The sequence below is a fragment of the Pholis gunnellus genome (assembly GCF_910591455.1).
Source record: "Pholis gunnellus genome assembly, chromosome: 8".
In the NCBI taxonomy this organism is placed as follows: Eukaryota; Metazoa; Chordata; class Actinopteri; order Perciformes; family Pholidae; genus Pholis; species Pholis gunnellus.
In genome coordinates, this window is record NC_136534.1 from 24893997 (window position 1) to 24908063 (window position 14067).

The window sequence follows — 14067 nt, forward strand, 5'->3', positions numbered from 1 at the left end:
GCAGCCACAAGACAAAGCAAGACAAAGAGGCGCATCAGTAAATTTGCATCAAGGCATTTTCCTAACTGTCCATTTTTAACAAAGCACCTCTCGAGTCTTCCCAAAATTGGTTTTGTTGATGAGGAGTGCTTGGAGACGGGGCGGTAAGTGCACCGAAAGGAAACTTAATTTGTTTTGTGTCTGGCTGAGGTCAGAGTGTCTGCGTCTCGCATTTGTTGTTGGGGACAAAATCGGCGGCCCGGACCTGAAGGGAAAAATCCACCCTCGGATCTTCAACGAGGTTGCGCGTCATCAATTCCGCAGCCTTCAGCAGATTCCGGGAGTTAGTTTGTGACGAGAAGTTGCAATCAACTTTGTTGCGTGTCCTCACTTTCCCTCGACTCCTCTGCTAGTGCTCAGGTTAGTCATTTCCTCCGTTCTCCAGATCTGTGCCACTCTCGTCACACACACATAGCACTTTCTTGCAGCTGCACTGTATTTTAGTCAACTGAGGCTACTGCTGCTGAAATTGGCACCCGGAGTTTGCCTGCTCTGCAATAACCGTCTCGGTGCATGATTGTGGAACGTCAGTGGAAAAACTGGATGGAAGAGTGTTGATTCGGAGCGATTGACACTAAAACCTGTCATTTACCACTGATATTTTCAGCTGTCGAAACCTCCCACATTGCTAATGGCACGGGGAACTATATATTCAGTATATATATATATTTTGGCCGTCGTTCTGCAGAAATAACAAAAATGAACACAGAGGTTGAAGTTTTAGCGTCAAAAGCTGTGTTTTTTTGTGGCCTTTTGAAAGGAAAAGGACAAAGTGTGCAGATCGTCTGGTTGAAAACCCTTTTCACCACCTGTTGTTACTCATTGAAGAGTATCATGAATTCATTGATTGGTAGATTGATTGGTGTTTGTTGCCCTTTATGTTTCATGTACAGTACGGATGAGTTACGCTTTTTAAACACATTTGTGTAAATTCATTATTGGTGATTAAATCTAATTAAATCAACATCATTTGAGCAAAAATATAAAAAGGGGGAAAAAAGGCTCAATCACATCAAATGAATCCTTCAAACCACGTTTTAACGGTGCAATTTCTGCCAGTGTGAACTTGCTGCCGTGCAATCCAAATCCTCTGAATTCCTCTTTTGAACCAAACCGACACAAAACCCAATCTGGCAATTATTGATTTTCTGCCGCTCTGATGAGAACGTGTCTACAATTGATACGCTGTTCTCCCTCCAATAGACGCACCGTCCTTCCCCCTTTTCGAGCCGATCCCAAAATCGGAGCCTCGTCCAGAAGCGCACGTTCAACGGTCGAGTAATGAGACCGGCCAAGGAGCGCTTCCGCTCCGCCGCGCGGAGCGCCGCGTTCGACGCCAACAATCTTCCCACGCGTTCACAATGAGCCGAATGAAATGAGACACGGGTTCATGTACAAGCACAAGCGCAATGATCCGGTGCTCATGCTGAAACACTTTGCACAAGAATGCACGCACCAATTACATGCAAACAAATGTGATTAACAAGCAAACTTCTCTCCGCACAGACACAATACGTGATCCGGTACATTTTTAGATTTCCTTTGTTGAGACTCACAACCCTCAAGACAAACACTCCTCTGCTCCTGAGAGAATCAACACGTGTCTAAATTGATAAAACAGAACACTGAGCCCAGCTGGAGGCAAAAACTCAAATCTGCTCAAAGAATTAATCACCTCAATTTCTATTCAGTGTGTGTTAAAGCAGCTCGTCGGCCGTCAACCTTCAAGGTTTAAGGATGTGCGTCTGCAGAACCTGCTGCGAGGAGGAGGCCTCTCAGGCAGAGACACACCTGGTGCACTGAATCACATTATTCTCTTCCTCACTAAAAAGTGTCTTCACGTTTCCAGAGGAAGAGCCGAGGTGATGATCAAATCACGCGGGTATTTGGTCACAGCACTTGAATATATTCACAAAGAAAGATCCAAACAGCAACATCCGCAACATCCGCAACATCTTGCATGTTCTGTCGCTCATTTTCCTTCCCTGCGATCAACACAGACCAAGAGTTCTTTCCTCTCGGTTCGTCAAACTAGCAGAGTGCCGTAAACATTGAAGTACGCCCCCCCCCCCCCCCCGAGCATGCTCAGTGGAGTTTTGTTAACGAGTCGGCCGACAGGTCACCTCTACGTCTGAAAAAGCACGGCAGACTTGCCGGCACTTTTCGCCATAATTGACCTTCTCTGGCGTTTCACACACATGAGCAAACGGTTGAACGCGACCAGCAGGCAAGAATTCATTTTGTTCTGCTCGACTTTCCAAACACAAGGAAGTGCTGGCTGTCACATATCAACATCTGTCTGTCTGCCCCCCCCCCCCATTAACCAGTCTGGGTTCATGTCCTGTGTGATCATTCCTTGTATCTTAGCATTGATAATAAAAGAGCTTTGCACTCGGGGGGGACAATGTTGATTTCATTCAGCAACTCAGAGAACTAAATATTTTTGCATTTCATTTTAATGAATGCAATGTTGACTCGAGCTTTGACAAATGTCGAATAGACACGTTCACTTAAGGTGAGCATAATCTGCACAACTAATTAGCACCTGAGAGTCCATAATCAAGGTAAAAGGCATACAACTAAATTGATTATTGAGCATGAAGAATTCCATGAATACAGATTTGTTTTTTTAATCTACAAACATGAAAGTGAGTTTCATGATCTGCAGATTAAATTTAATGAATGACCATCATGAAGAAAACATGTTCGCGGTCATTTTACTGAATGTGTTGCACTTTTCAAAGATACAAGAGACGTAAAATCTGGAAAACAATTCCCACGACACACAGCTGTTTATCTCTTAAAGGCGCATAATGAGGTCATCGCGATCAAACATGTTTGAAATTTGCGTCTGGAATCCGCACTGTTGACATTACGCAGCTGGAGAAACTTTAAAAAAAAAAAAAAACGATGAAAAGGGTCCACGCTGCTGTGAGCGAGTGCTAATTCATAATTAAATTCAGTTGTGAAGGGTTCAGTTCAGAGCCACTAATCAAGTTCATTCACCTCCAGCTCAAGAAATCTCACAAAACGTCTCCGTCACAACTTCCGAAAAACACTTTAGCAAATTTTCAAACAGGGTTTAATTTGATAAACTGACCACTAACTGGCTAAAAAGGTCACTTGACTGCATGAAAACCTATTAAACTTAGTAAAAAGACATATTTACAGCTTTCAGCCCGGCTCAAAATCTCACTGAAAGCTGCCCTCAAGTCCCAGAGAAGCAGTGCATTGTGGGGCAGTAAGCTCACAACTTAAAATTTGTTAAATACAGTCCAGCTGTTTCAGGTTAAGTTTAAGTAAACCTGCACTTAAAAAATAAACTAAACGTCTACAAGCTGCTTTAAAAGCTGCTGTAGATGGTTTACGTCTTCAGGAAGCCAGGAGCTGTGAATACATGGTTGGTTTTGGTCCTTTGGATTTATTTTTTTGGCAATAATACAAAATAAATGATTGCCATCCAGGTCCTTTCACGGTCTTTCCCCTGCACTTTGCAGCTGGTCCCTGTTCCAGGATCTCTATGCGTCCTTGGCCGTCTTTTGTTTTGGCTTCGTGCTTCGGTGACGACGTCGAATGCATTATGGACGACACGTAAACCAAAAGGACCCAGAAACAGCACGACGCCGAGCCGCACAAATCGTTCAAAGTGTGAGAGATGAAGAGACGGAGAGAGAGAAAGAGGGGATGTGAATCCTCTCTCCTCCACCTCTCCTGTCCTCTGGATCAGCCACACATCAGTCATGTAGATGTATGCCGCCTAAAATAAATAAATAAAAGAGAGTGATCGGCCATGAAAAGAGTGATGTGAGAGAGGAGGGAGTCCCGGGAGGAGGAGGAGGACTTTTGAGCTGCTTCATCTCTAACTCCGGTCAGGTCTGATTCACATCAGTTCATCCTTTCTCTCGTCCCGTCACCGTCCCCCTTTATCATCCTCATTCCCTTTCTCCGTCCACTCCTGACCTCTTTTCAATCATATATATATATACACATTATATGATATGACTTCATGCAGGATTCATATCTGATGTTACTTCCAGGCCTCACTGACAGTCTGAGCCGACGCTTTCTTTTCTTGAGTAGAACAACCTAAATGAAAAACAGACGTTCCTTTTCTGTCTTTCCTTCACTTCTCCCTGCTTTAACACATCTCTCTTTACATGTATCTTTTTGCTTCCTCTTCTTTACACTCCTTGTAGGTTCCTCTCCTCTTGTTTCCTTTGTTCTCTCGTCCGTCCATTCTCTCTCTCTGGCAGCGAGCTGATGGTTGAGTCTGGACAGGATATTTTGGCTGATCTCTCTCGCGTTCTGGTCCATCGGTTTTCCAGCGCGGCTTCGTCGCTAAACACCGATTCATAAATCAAAACCTCAGCGAGCAGCTTGGAGCATCTCTCGCTCTCTTTCTCGCTCTCTCTCTCGCTCTCTCTCTCGCTCTCTCTCTCGTGAGAACCTTCCAGTCCGGACCTCAAACCACAGACCTAATCTTAATTACAACCTCAACCTTAATTCAAATCCTAAACCATTTCCTTAAAGTCACGACAAAATGACAAACACCTTTTCTCATCTTGCTTGCCAACCCTTCATGCCTTTTTAATAAACCAAAAGATAATTATTTCTTTTGTCTAAATCTCATCACTTTTACCTGCTCAAAAGAGATGCATCTTTAATGAGCACAGCGTGCATCAGGAGGCAAAAACAAAAAGTTCCATCCCATAAAATGTTCACAGATTACTTTACTGGATATCCTGCTTGTTTTGAATTAAATTAAATTAAATTAAATTACCTCTATGGTCACAATATTCCATCTCAACAGGAAGTAAATCAAAAGCTGCACCACCCCACCCAGAAGTGAAACAGCTTGAAGTCACTTTGAAAAATACAACTTTTAGTTTTTACTCTTTTGTACAAACTAAAGAAACAAGACATAACGCGTTTATAAGTAAGCTGAAGAAGTGCTGGTGGGTGAATTTTAAGACCAGTGGACAGAGCCAGGAGTATGTAACTCTCATGAATCCATTCCCCAAAACGTGGACCTTTTAAACGAGTAAATGAAGCATCAAGTTCAAGACGGTAAAGAAAACATGTCAAAATAAATCTAAATGTCCAATCGAAACTTTTGAAACCACTCCTGCAGCATAATCCACCTCTCTGCTGGTACTCTGTACGCTCACTCGGTGCCAAACTCTCAGTTTCTCCATTACTGAAAACCTCCTCTGAGCTCTGAAGCTCCAGCAAGCTGCGTTGGAAAAGTGTGATCGTCTTGGGACATACTGAACACATGAATGAGCAGAGAACTGGTGCACGAGTGGAGTTTTAGGAGTTCCCGTGGTTGTTTGGGTGATTTTATTCACCGTGGTTCTGGGTTCGGCCCCCCTGCTGTGCGCTGAAAACTGCTGTGAATGCAAACTGGCCTCACCTGCTCCACCGAGCTACAGAGTGTTTGATGCTCAAAAGATAGAATCTCTGCGGCGCTTTGAAGATACAGTTTCATTCAGAATAGTTTTTCCTGCTCTCCGACCAAAAGTTAGAGGAAAAAGATAAAGAGCACTCAGTGTGTTTGCAGGCTAGCTTAGCACAAAGGCTGTGAGCAGCTAGCCCAGCTCCGTCTGAAGTACTGGACCCTGAACATCGATATTGGAGCTGATAATTGGTAGAGGCTAAAAATAAATCCTTAATGACAGCCCGGCTCTACGCTGCCAGTGTGTCGCTCCACGTGTGAATGAACATGAGATCGTGTGCGCTTGAGAAATGATTTGGTTGCACCAGTGATAATAAACAGACTCTCTAAACTCTGACGGTGACACATCTGTTATCTCTCCTCGCTGCTGTTAGCAAAGATCAGTGTTCAAAACACTCGGCTTCTTCCTCAACCGGTTCAAATGACAAATGTGATGTTAATGCTGTGAGTCAGTGGCCGTACTCAAAGATGTTTATGGGGTAAAAGAAACACCACTGGTCTTGGTCTCCGCCATGAAGAGCTGGCACGCCATTGCGTAACATGTAGAATACGTTCATGTGAATGGACTACTCGTGTGTGCACAATGTAGAAGTCAATATCTGTTTGTGTTCCCAGATACAAGTTAAAAAGTTGTCGGATTGGACATTATGAAAGAGCTTCCTAGAATGAAGGTATCTGCCCACCAGCTCACCAATTTACATCTCCATTGTTCAAACTACACAAAAGCCGGAGAGTAAAACCCATCACACCCGTTTCCAGTCGAAGGTTAGCGATCCAGCTGCTGGAAAACAGCTGGTTCAACAAGGCTTTGAAATCCAAAAATACCACAAAAATGGACAATGGGTCGATTTTAAGCACAAGAACCCAAATATTACGCAGCAAAATAGGCAAATACAAGAGGGCGCACAGAAACATGCATCTAACGGGAGAAAATATTCCATTAGCCTCTGTCCGTGTGAGGGCAGGAAAAGTAATACGTCTGGGTGGCCAAGCAGAGGATATGCAATAATTCCAGGTCTGCACATTTTTCAGCTGTCAGAGTAATCTATTGGAAGCCAGTCAACAGTGGAAGTGGTGCTCTGTGCATGTGTGTGTGTGTGTGTGTGTGTGTGATGGTGGGGTAAGTGTAGTGGGATGTCAGTATACAGAAAACTCCACACACACAGTTTACAAAAGTACACAGAGGTAAAAAGAGAAAACACCCGGCGTGGTGATTTAGGAACAGGTTGTACATCAACCACACAGGGACACGCAAGGACCTCCACTGTCAGGAGGCACAAAGGAGGAGAAAATAGTACCTTTAACTGCCTCAGCCGATCCTCTCCGCCCTTTACTGCGTCCATGAATCTATCTATTCCTCCCGCCATTCTGTCCATCCAACCAACACATCCATCTTTCTTCCCCCCCGTTTTGACGGACAGCGCGGCACACTTTTGATTTTACGGCCCAGGCTTTAGAGGGAGGTGGAGGGGGAAGAAAATATAGGAAAACAAAAACAAGAGTTCTCCTCTGTGAGACATAGGGTTCATTCATTTACATTGTTTTATTTCACGGCTGCAGAATGCCGCGTCGGGCTGTAGACGGACTGAGAAACAGGTTTCAAACAGCCAATCAAATCACAGCATTCTAAACTGTGTTGACATGTGTTTCCCTTATTTTTACTTAAAAAACTATTTTGCGAAAAAATACGATCGAGACATGTGACTCTTTTCCAGGTTTCTACGAGAACATATTTAGTGTTCAGAAACCTCTTTATTTAAAGTATTCGTTTAAATACTCTATGTATATTTATAAAACGGTTTTATCATTGGCTGATGGTGATTTGAACAGCCCAAAATAAGCTCTTCTTCCTCGATAGTGTCTCCTTCTTATCTAGAAGCACGGTCACGTCCTGACTGCAAACAGAAACCGCGATATCGTCCGTTTACAGGCTCCACACAGCAGCTCGTTAGCTGCAGGACTGCAGCACTTTTAAACGACATAAAAACCCAAATGCAAATGTAGAGACGGGTCAGCGTAGGAGCTGAATTTTGTGACACGTATTCCTTCAAGAGCACTTATAACCAAACACTCTCGGTCAGATGCATTCGTCACGTAGTCCGCTCGTCTGAATCCAGATCATTGATAATGAAGAGTGCGTCGCCACAGCTCAACAACTCCCCGGAGGAGATATGAAAATGATCGCCTCTGCTGCCGCTCGGCTACACGTTATCGACTCATAGTTACAAATCTGTCCGCTGTGACCGTGAGTTAGAGAGCTAATAACGTCTTTATATAGCTGTGTCCGCCCCATGTGCTTTCAGACGGGGCCGCCCAACGCCACAGCGGCTGAACTCGCTAATTAGCACGACTTCGTCCAGAGAAGAGTTAACGGCCCGAACCTCCTGCTGGAGCGTTTGATTGGAAAAGCAAATGTGCAGGCTTTCATCCCCTCGGTGGTTCATGATTGGAGACCTCTCTGTTAAAAGAGGGGGGGGGGGGAGGGGGGGAATCAACAATGAGTCACACCAGGCAGAAAATTGCTGCTGCACTGTTAATGGGCTGAAAGTTTGCAGCATGCGGCCCTTCTGGCCACACCCCAGCATGTGGTGTTATAACGTGCTGTTGCACGAGCTGGTGAAGAAAACGTGCGACCAAAAGAGCAAAAAATAACATAAAACGGAAAGCAGTGCACCGACAGTCTTCTGGCCTCTGCGGGTTGAGGCGTTGATTCCCTCATCAAGGCTTTAGAATCGGATTCCACCTTGTACGACTTGATGTATATTCTGTCTGCATCTTCTTGCACCAAATAACTAATATATTTGTGTTTACCTGCACATGCACACTTGTCTAAAGAGGGGTTGTGTTTTTTGTTAAACACGTTTGAACATTGTGCAGGAGAGGTTAGAACAATGGCTTATGAGAATAGCTCCCCTGTTAGATATACACACATGAAAAAGGATAAAAGCTAAAGAACATAAAACTGTATAATTCATCAAAATGTCAAGACGAAGCAGTAAAAGATGTATTAATAAAGAGCAAATGACATAGAAGTTGAGATGCATAGCAATATAACGAGTTATAAAACTTTAATCAAAGGCCATTTTAGATGTTTTTTTTGAATAGCGATAATAATGAAGATGGTGAAACCTTCCAAAAGGAGTCACAACTAAATACAAATGTCTGTAAACTAAAACCCTGCAAACTCTTTACCATGCACACACAACTCACCAACAGTTACCTTGTGTATAACGCAAACAGCTTTTGGCACCAGAGGCTCTGTAAAGTGGGGCTGTATAGCTGCCAGCTGTCAGATACTATTTCTGACTTTATTTGGGCTTTCATACCTTCCACTGAGCCTTAAACCCACTGAACTTATTGTGCTGTTTTGCTGTCAGCGCGTTGTTCTCGCTGCTCCACGGAGCACTTCTATTTTGAAAGACGAGCAGCTGTAAAAACCTCGTTATTGTCCCAAATAGGTACAGAAAATGTAAACAATAACTGTACTGAGGCCACAGACTGTATACAAAGATGGATGACAAGACTCCAAACCCATCAGCCCCTGGTGGCTGACTGCAGTACAGGTCATAAACTCCTCCATGTTAGCGGATGGGACGAGGGCCGAACTCAAAAATCACAAGAACACGTCAAATAAATGATTCCCCGAGACGGTTTCTGTCATTTAAGGGTGGTTCCCACCACGCTGATGTGTGTTCAAGTCTTCATTTTTCTTATTAGTTCGGTTTTAATGAGTTGTTTGATGCCATAAAAAGGGGGCGGGACATCATGATTGACAGTTGTGATTGACAGCTGGTCTGAGTGAAGTTGTAGCGGAGTATGAACCAGACAGTAATTGTCTGTTACGAATATAAAGATCTTTATACACAGACTAACTGTATATAACGATATTTTATAAACAGTCCATGGTTCACACTGTCATTGACCGTGATGCTAGCTAGCTTAGCAACATGTCCACTGTTAGCCAGCGCCGTTGTGTGTGTTCACAGCGGACACGCAGAATCAGGAGTCTGTGTACTAGAACGTGCATCGTTTGATCATGAATGTATTCATAGGGATATTATGGATACTTGTTGTGTCTTTCTAGCCAAGTAGCTACCGTGATGCTAACGCTAGGTGGCTCTCGCTAACAAGCTGCAAGCTGTGCTCGACAGTATCCATCCCGTATCCATTTACACATTAAGTCTATGGCTGCAACGAACCACAGTGCAGCAACGAGCTACGGGCACGCGCATAGTTCTTTGGTTTATGTTTCGACAACTTTTAAAAGTCATGTTGGAGTTGAAATCAATTAGAATGAATGAATGTGATTAGAGACTGTGTGTGTGTGTGTGTGTGTGTGACTTACTTGAAGCCAGGTGAGACCGTTCCACAGTTGCCTGACTTGAGCCAGATGCAGTAAGGGTCCCGTGAAGACAGACAGCTCCTGCAGACAGACACAGACAGACAGACAGACAGACAGACGGTCAGTGATGGCGGTAATTGTGGAGAGCAGCGTGTGTGAAGAACACTGAGCCCGGCAGCCGTTAGCTGGGTGATGAGGCACCGCGCTGCCACAGCACCCATCATGTGCAGCTCCGAATGAACCGTGTGACCGAGGAGTCAAAGTCAAAGGAAACAACCGAAGCTCATCAAACTAAAAGATAAAATGTCTGCAGAAATGGCCGTGAAAAGTTGCACAAATAGTTCATTTAGCATCTCGAAGTGACAAAACAAAAGCAACGTCATTGCTGCATAAATCTTCACATCTCAGCTGTCACTCTTCATGAAAGTCTCATTGTCTTGTTCTTATGCAAATCAACTGATTTGTTTACGTCTGTTGACACAAACAGTAGTGCTAAATGATTTTTATGACTGGATGATGATGATGATAACACATGGTTGTCATTGTACTACATGCACGCTACGGTATCACCAGTGCATGTATTCACTTTCAAACTTTAACTAATTATCCCAGCATTGCTGCTTTCTTCATAAGACACAAACATAAAGACAGAAGACTGCAATCAGATTAGTTTTTCATTCAGACAGTGGATTTCTGTTTTCGTACTGAATTGAAGGAAGAACAGAGCTCGTCTTGTAGTCTTTGCACCTCTTTTCTTTTAAAATCTCAATCCATATGTGTTTTGATCAAATAAATGAGCATTCTATAGTATAGAGGTCTTTTCCAGAGACAGCTCAATGATTGTGCCCCGTTGTCCTAATAAAAAACAAACAAAAAGAATCAGACAAATCAGATTTTGGCTTGAACGTCGATCCCCAAAGTACAAGGCAACGTCATATTCACTAAGCCCCCCAATCCGGACATCCAGTGTGAAACAGGAATACGATTGTGGATCTGAGTTTTGAATATGTGAATATCATGCGTTCAAGCTAAATCATGGTGCGTTTAATTGCTTCAATCACAGTAACCCTGACCTATATGGAGAGTGGCGGTTTTAGAAAGTCTCCTTTCTTGTGTTTTTGACAAAACTCTTTTGTTCTCATCAACCTCTGGTTTTGAAATGTGAAGCCAATAAACAAGGGCCTTAAAGCTGCATTCTCTCTAATGACCACCAGGGGGCGACTCTGGTTGCAAAAAGAAGTCTATAGGAAAAGTATGAGTTTATGGTCTCAATCTCTAGTTTCAAGTCTTCTTCAATACAGCATGATGTTCATTTAGTAAATGATGGTCCATTTAGAGTCAAACAGACCATAAAGCAGGGGATGCTTTAGGGCGGGGCTACACGGTGATTGACAGGTCCCTACCGCAGCGTTGTAGAGCTGTCCGTGTTTTTGTCGTAGAACTTTAACCCTTTCACAGTGTTTTCAGTGCAAGTTAACTGTAACATTTTGGTCACCAAAACATCAACAGGGACCGATTCTTAGCTCCACCCTCTCGTGCCCAAAACCAAGATGGCGACAGGCAAAATGACGAACCCAAGGCTTCAAAAGGGCAGTCCACTAACCGATGGGGCCTCTTTATTACATTCTGTACCTTTAAGCCAGTCGCTGGAGGTCACTCAGGCCTCATTGATCAGCCGTGACTGAACCTTGAGTGAACAGCCAGCGTTTGTTCCGGTCTCATGTCAGCAGTCAGCAGACGAGTCAATCACCTGCATCCTACTTACAGTAATGTATGTCTTGCTTTGTGATTTAGCGAAATAACATGCTGAGTGTACTCGGAAATGTTTACTTCCTCCATTTAAGGCGGTCCGCATTAACCATCATCAGCAGCCATTAGTCACGTTCCCTACGGTATGAAATCACAACATTCAGTACTTTCCCCTCTGCGGGTCTGTTTCGTTGATTCGACTCTTCAACTGATCTGCTGTCAGTCCCTCTGCCTCGTGCTCAACTCTGCGGTTTTATAATCCTGCACTCTGGAATGAGTTGCATGATCCTCTTGGCTTTCATCCCGCCGCTATATAATTACAAAACAACGCTGGGTGTCAGTGTCAATTAACAATACATATTTTTTCAATTCACAGCTGCATAACTTTTTTGCCAAGCAGCAACGACATAATGAGCACGGAGTCCGCAGCGACGGAAGACAACAATGTTCACCTGCTGCCAGTCTACGCTCACTTTAGAGATGTTTTTCATGCTGAATGACAAAATCAGAGGTGATGCCGAACAAAGATCTGCAGATTTCTGGTGGAGTGCGGCGTCACGTCAAACCCGAGTTTTAATGAGGACTCCTGTGGCCTGTTTTAAATATCTAAAATGATTTGCAACCGTCTAAAGTGAGCGTGCAGGTGTTACACCACCTTCACCCCTCAGTTTGCAAACGTTACAGAGAAATCCCACTGAGAGCACACTAGTGTGTCACTCTCACAGAACCGAGGGAAATCACACAAAAGGACTACCCTGTGCTACGGCTGCAGCTGGAAACGGAGCACAAATGCACAAACTCTACGTATGCAAGCACTCTTTTCAAAACAACAAGATATTAAGAACACCAGCACCTGATCTGTGGACGCCACAAAGAAACATAACCAATTCAGACTCGCTGACACGATCCACACGTCTTGTCAAGAGGAAATAATTCAGTAAACATACGTTGGTCCCTTCAGACATTTCCACAAACACTTGCTTCTGTTTTTTCTTGATAGCACAGTCTCTATAATAATGCAAACAACCGTACAGTTCATGCAGATTTACTGAAGCTCATGCGGTTTGTTTTCTGTGGAGACTGCAAACAGTGGCTGCTTGGTTTTTAAACATATCCTGTGAGGCGTCTTTAAGCCTTCGCTGCCGAGGACTTTTTGTGACGACGAGCATCCTGGTGAAGAAACGTCGTCTCCACCAGTTTCATAGTCAATGGAGTGATTTATTGATTAGCTTTGCTGTGAAGACACAGAAAACATGAAGACACAAAAACCACATTTAAAAAAATAGCAGTTACAAGTGCATCAGCAGTGACGGCCGTTTCTTCTGGTGCAAGAAACATTATGGGATATTTACCCAACAACAAAAAAGAAGAAGAAATGTTTTCATAATGAGTCGACATCAGTGAAAATAATCAGTGCTGCTTCCATTCAATTGTAAAGAAAATTTTAAGGGAACTATGTGCGTTTCTATCAACAGGTTTGGAGAGAATAAACTTCATTTTATCATAAGGTGGCGCTACAGGCTAGGCCGCCTGTAAACAGAGAAGAAGAAGAAGAAGAAGAAGAAGAAGAAGAAGAAGAAGAAGAAGAAGAAGAAGAAGAAGAAGAAGAAGAAGAGGCTGAGGCAGAGTATTTTCACCTCAACATGCAGATGAAGTGGTGAAATCTAAACAAACCGTCTCTTCATCAGCAAAAGCCACTTCCCGTCTCTCACAGCATCGCAGACCGACAGAGGACCTCTGAGTAACTAGGTCGACACAAAATGTACCCCGCCAACCTGTGTGGCTGCCAACCGAGCGACACTATATAGTGCAGCTTTAATACATTATTCATAGGCCTGCCATAAGGTATGTGTGCATCTCTCTCCATCACCGGGTTCCTCTACAGAGACACGACAGGAACGAACCTCCACACTGAAGCACTATGGGAAAAAAAGAGGCCAGCTGTGGTTTCAGGAAGAGACCGACATTGTCCTCATATTCGCAGTTTGTGTGCGACACGGGTTTGCGTGCGTCCCTCGTCAGACTTCTCTTCCCGCTTTACGTTCCTGTCACGCTATAATGACCAGATGTGCGCGTACGCCGGCCTGCAGCCACCGTGTTGTGAGGAACCTCCATTAGCTGCTGAGGGGAGAAGGGACTCATCCAGCCTCTGACTCATAACTTCCAGCTGTCATTTAGCCGACGTCCTGGGAATAACCGCCCCGACTTACTGGAGATGGTTTGGGCTAATGTGACGCTGCTGGTGAACGACGGAACATGGGAGACGTTTGTCTGGGAAATATAACTCTGAATAGAAGTAGATAGGTGGTTAAATACTGCTTTGAGCTTTTATTAATATCTAAATCCGCCTCTTGTCATTCTCCATCAAATGAAACAATGGGATTCTAAGTAAAAGGATATTCTGTTTATTAAAACTTTGATCTCATCTTATAGTTTTGCTATAAATATGGCAACATTGTAACAAATAGAATAATGTCATGTG

At 43.8% G+C, this 14067-nt stretch overlaps 1 protein-coding gene across 1 annotated transcript in view; it reads right to left on the reverse strand.

The window, feature by feature from the left end:
• Positions 1–14067, reverse strand: part of sema6cb (semaphorin 6Cb) — an 85283-nt gene that overhangs the window by 19696 nt on the left and 51520 nt on the right. The window contains exon 15 of the mRNA XM_079164312.1: positions 9840–9917. Coding sequence (XP_079020438.1) covers positions 9840–9917 — 78 coding nt within the window. The remainder of the gene's footprint in view (positions 1–9839; positions 9918–14067) is intronic.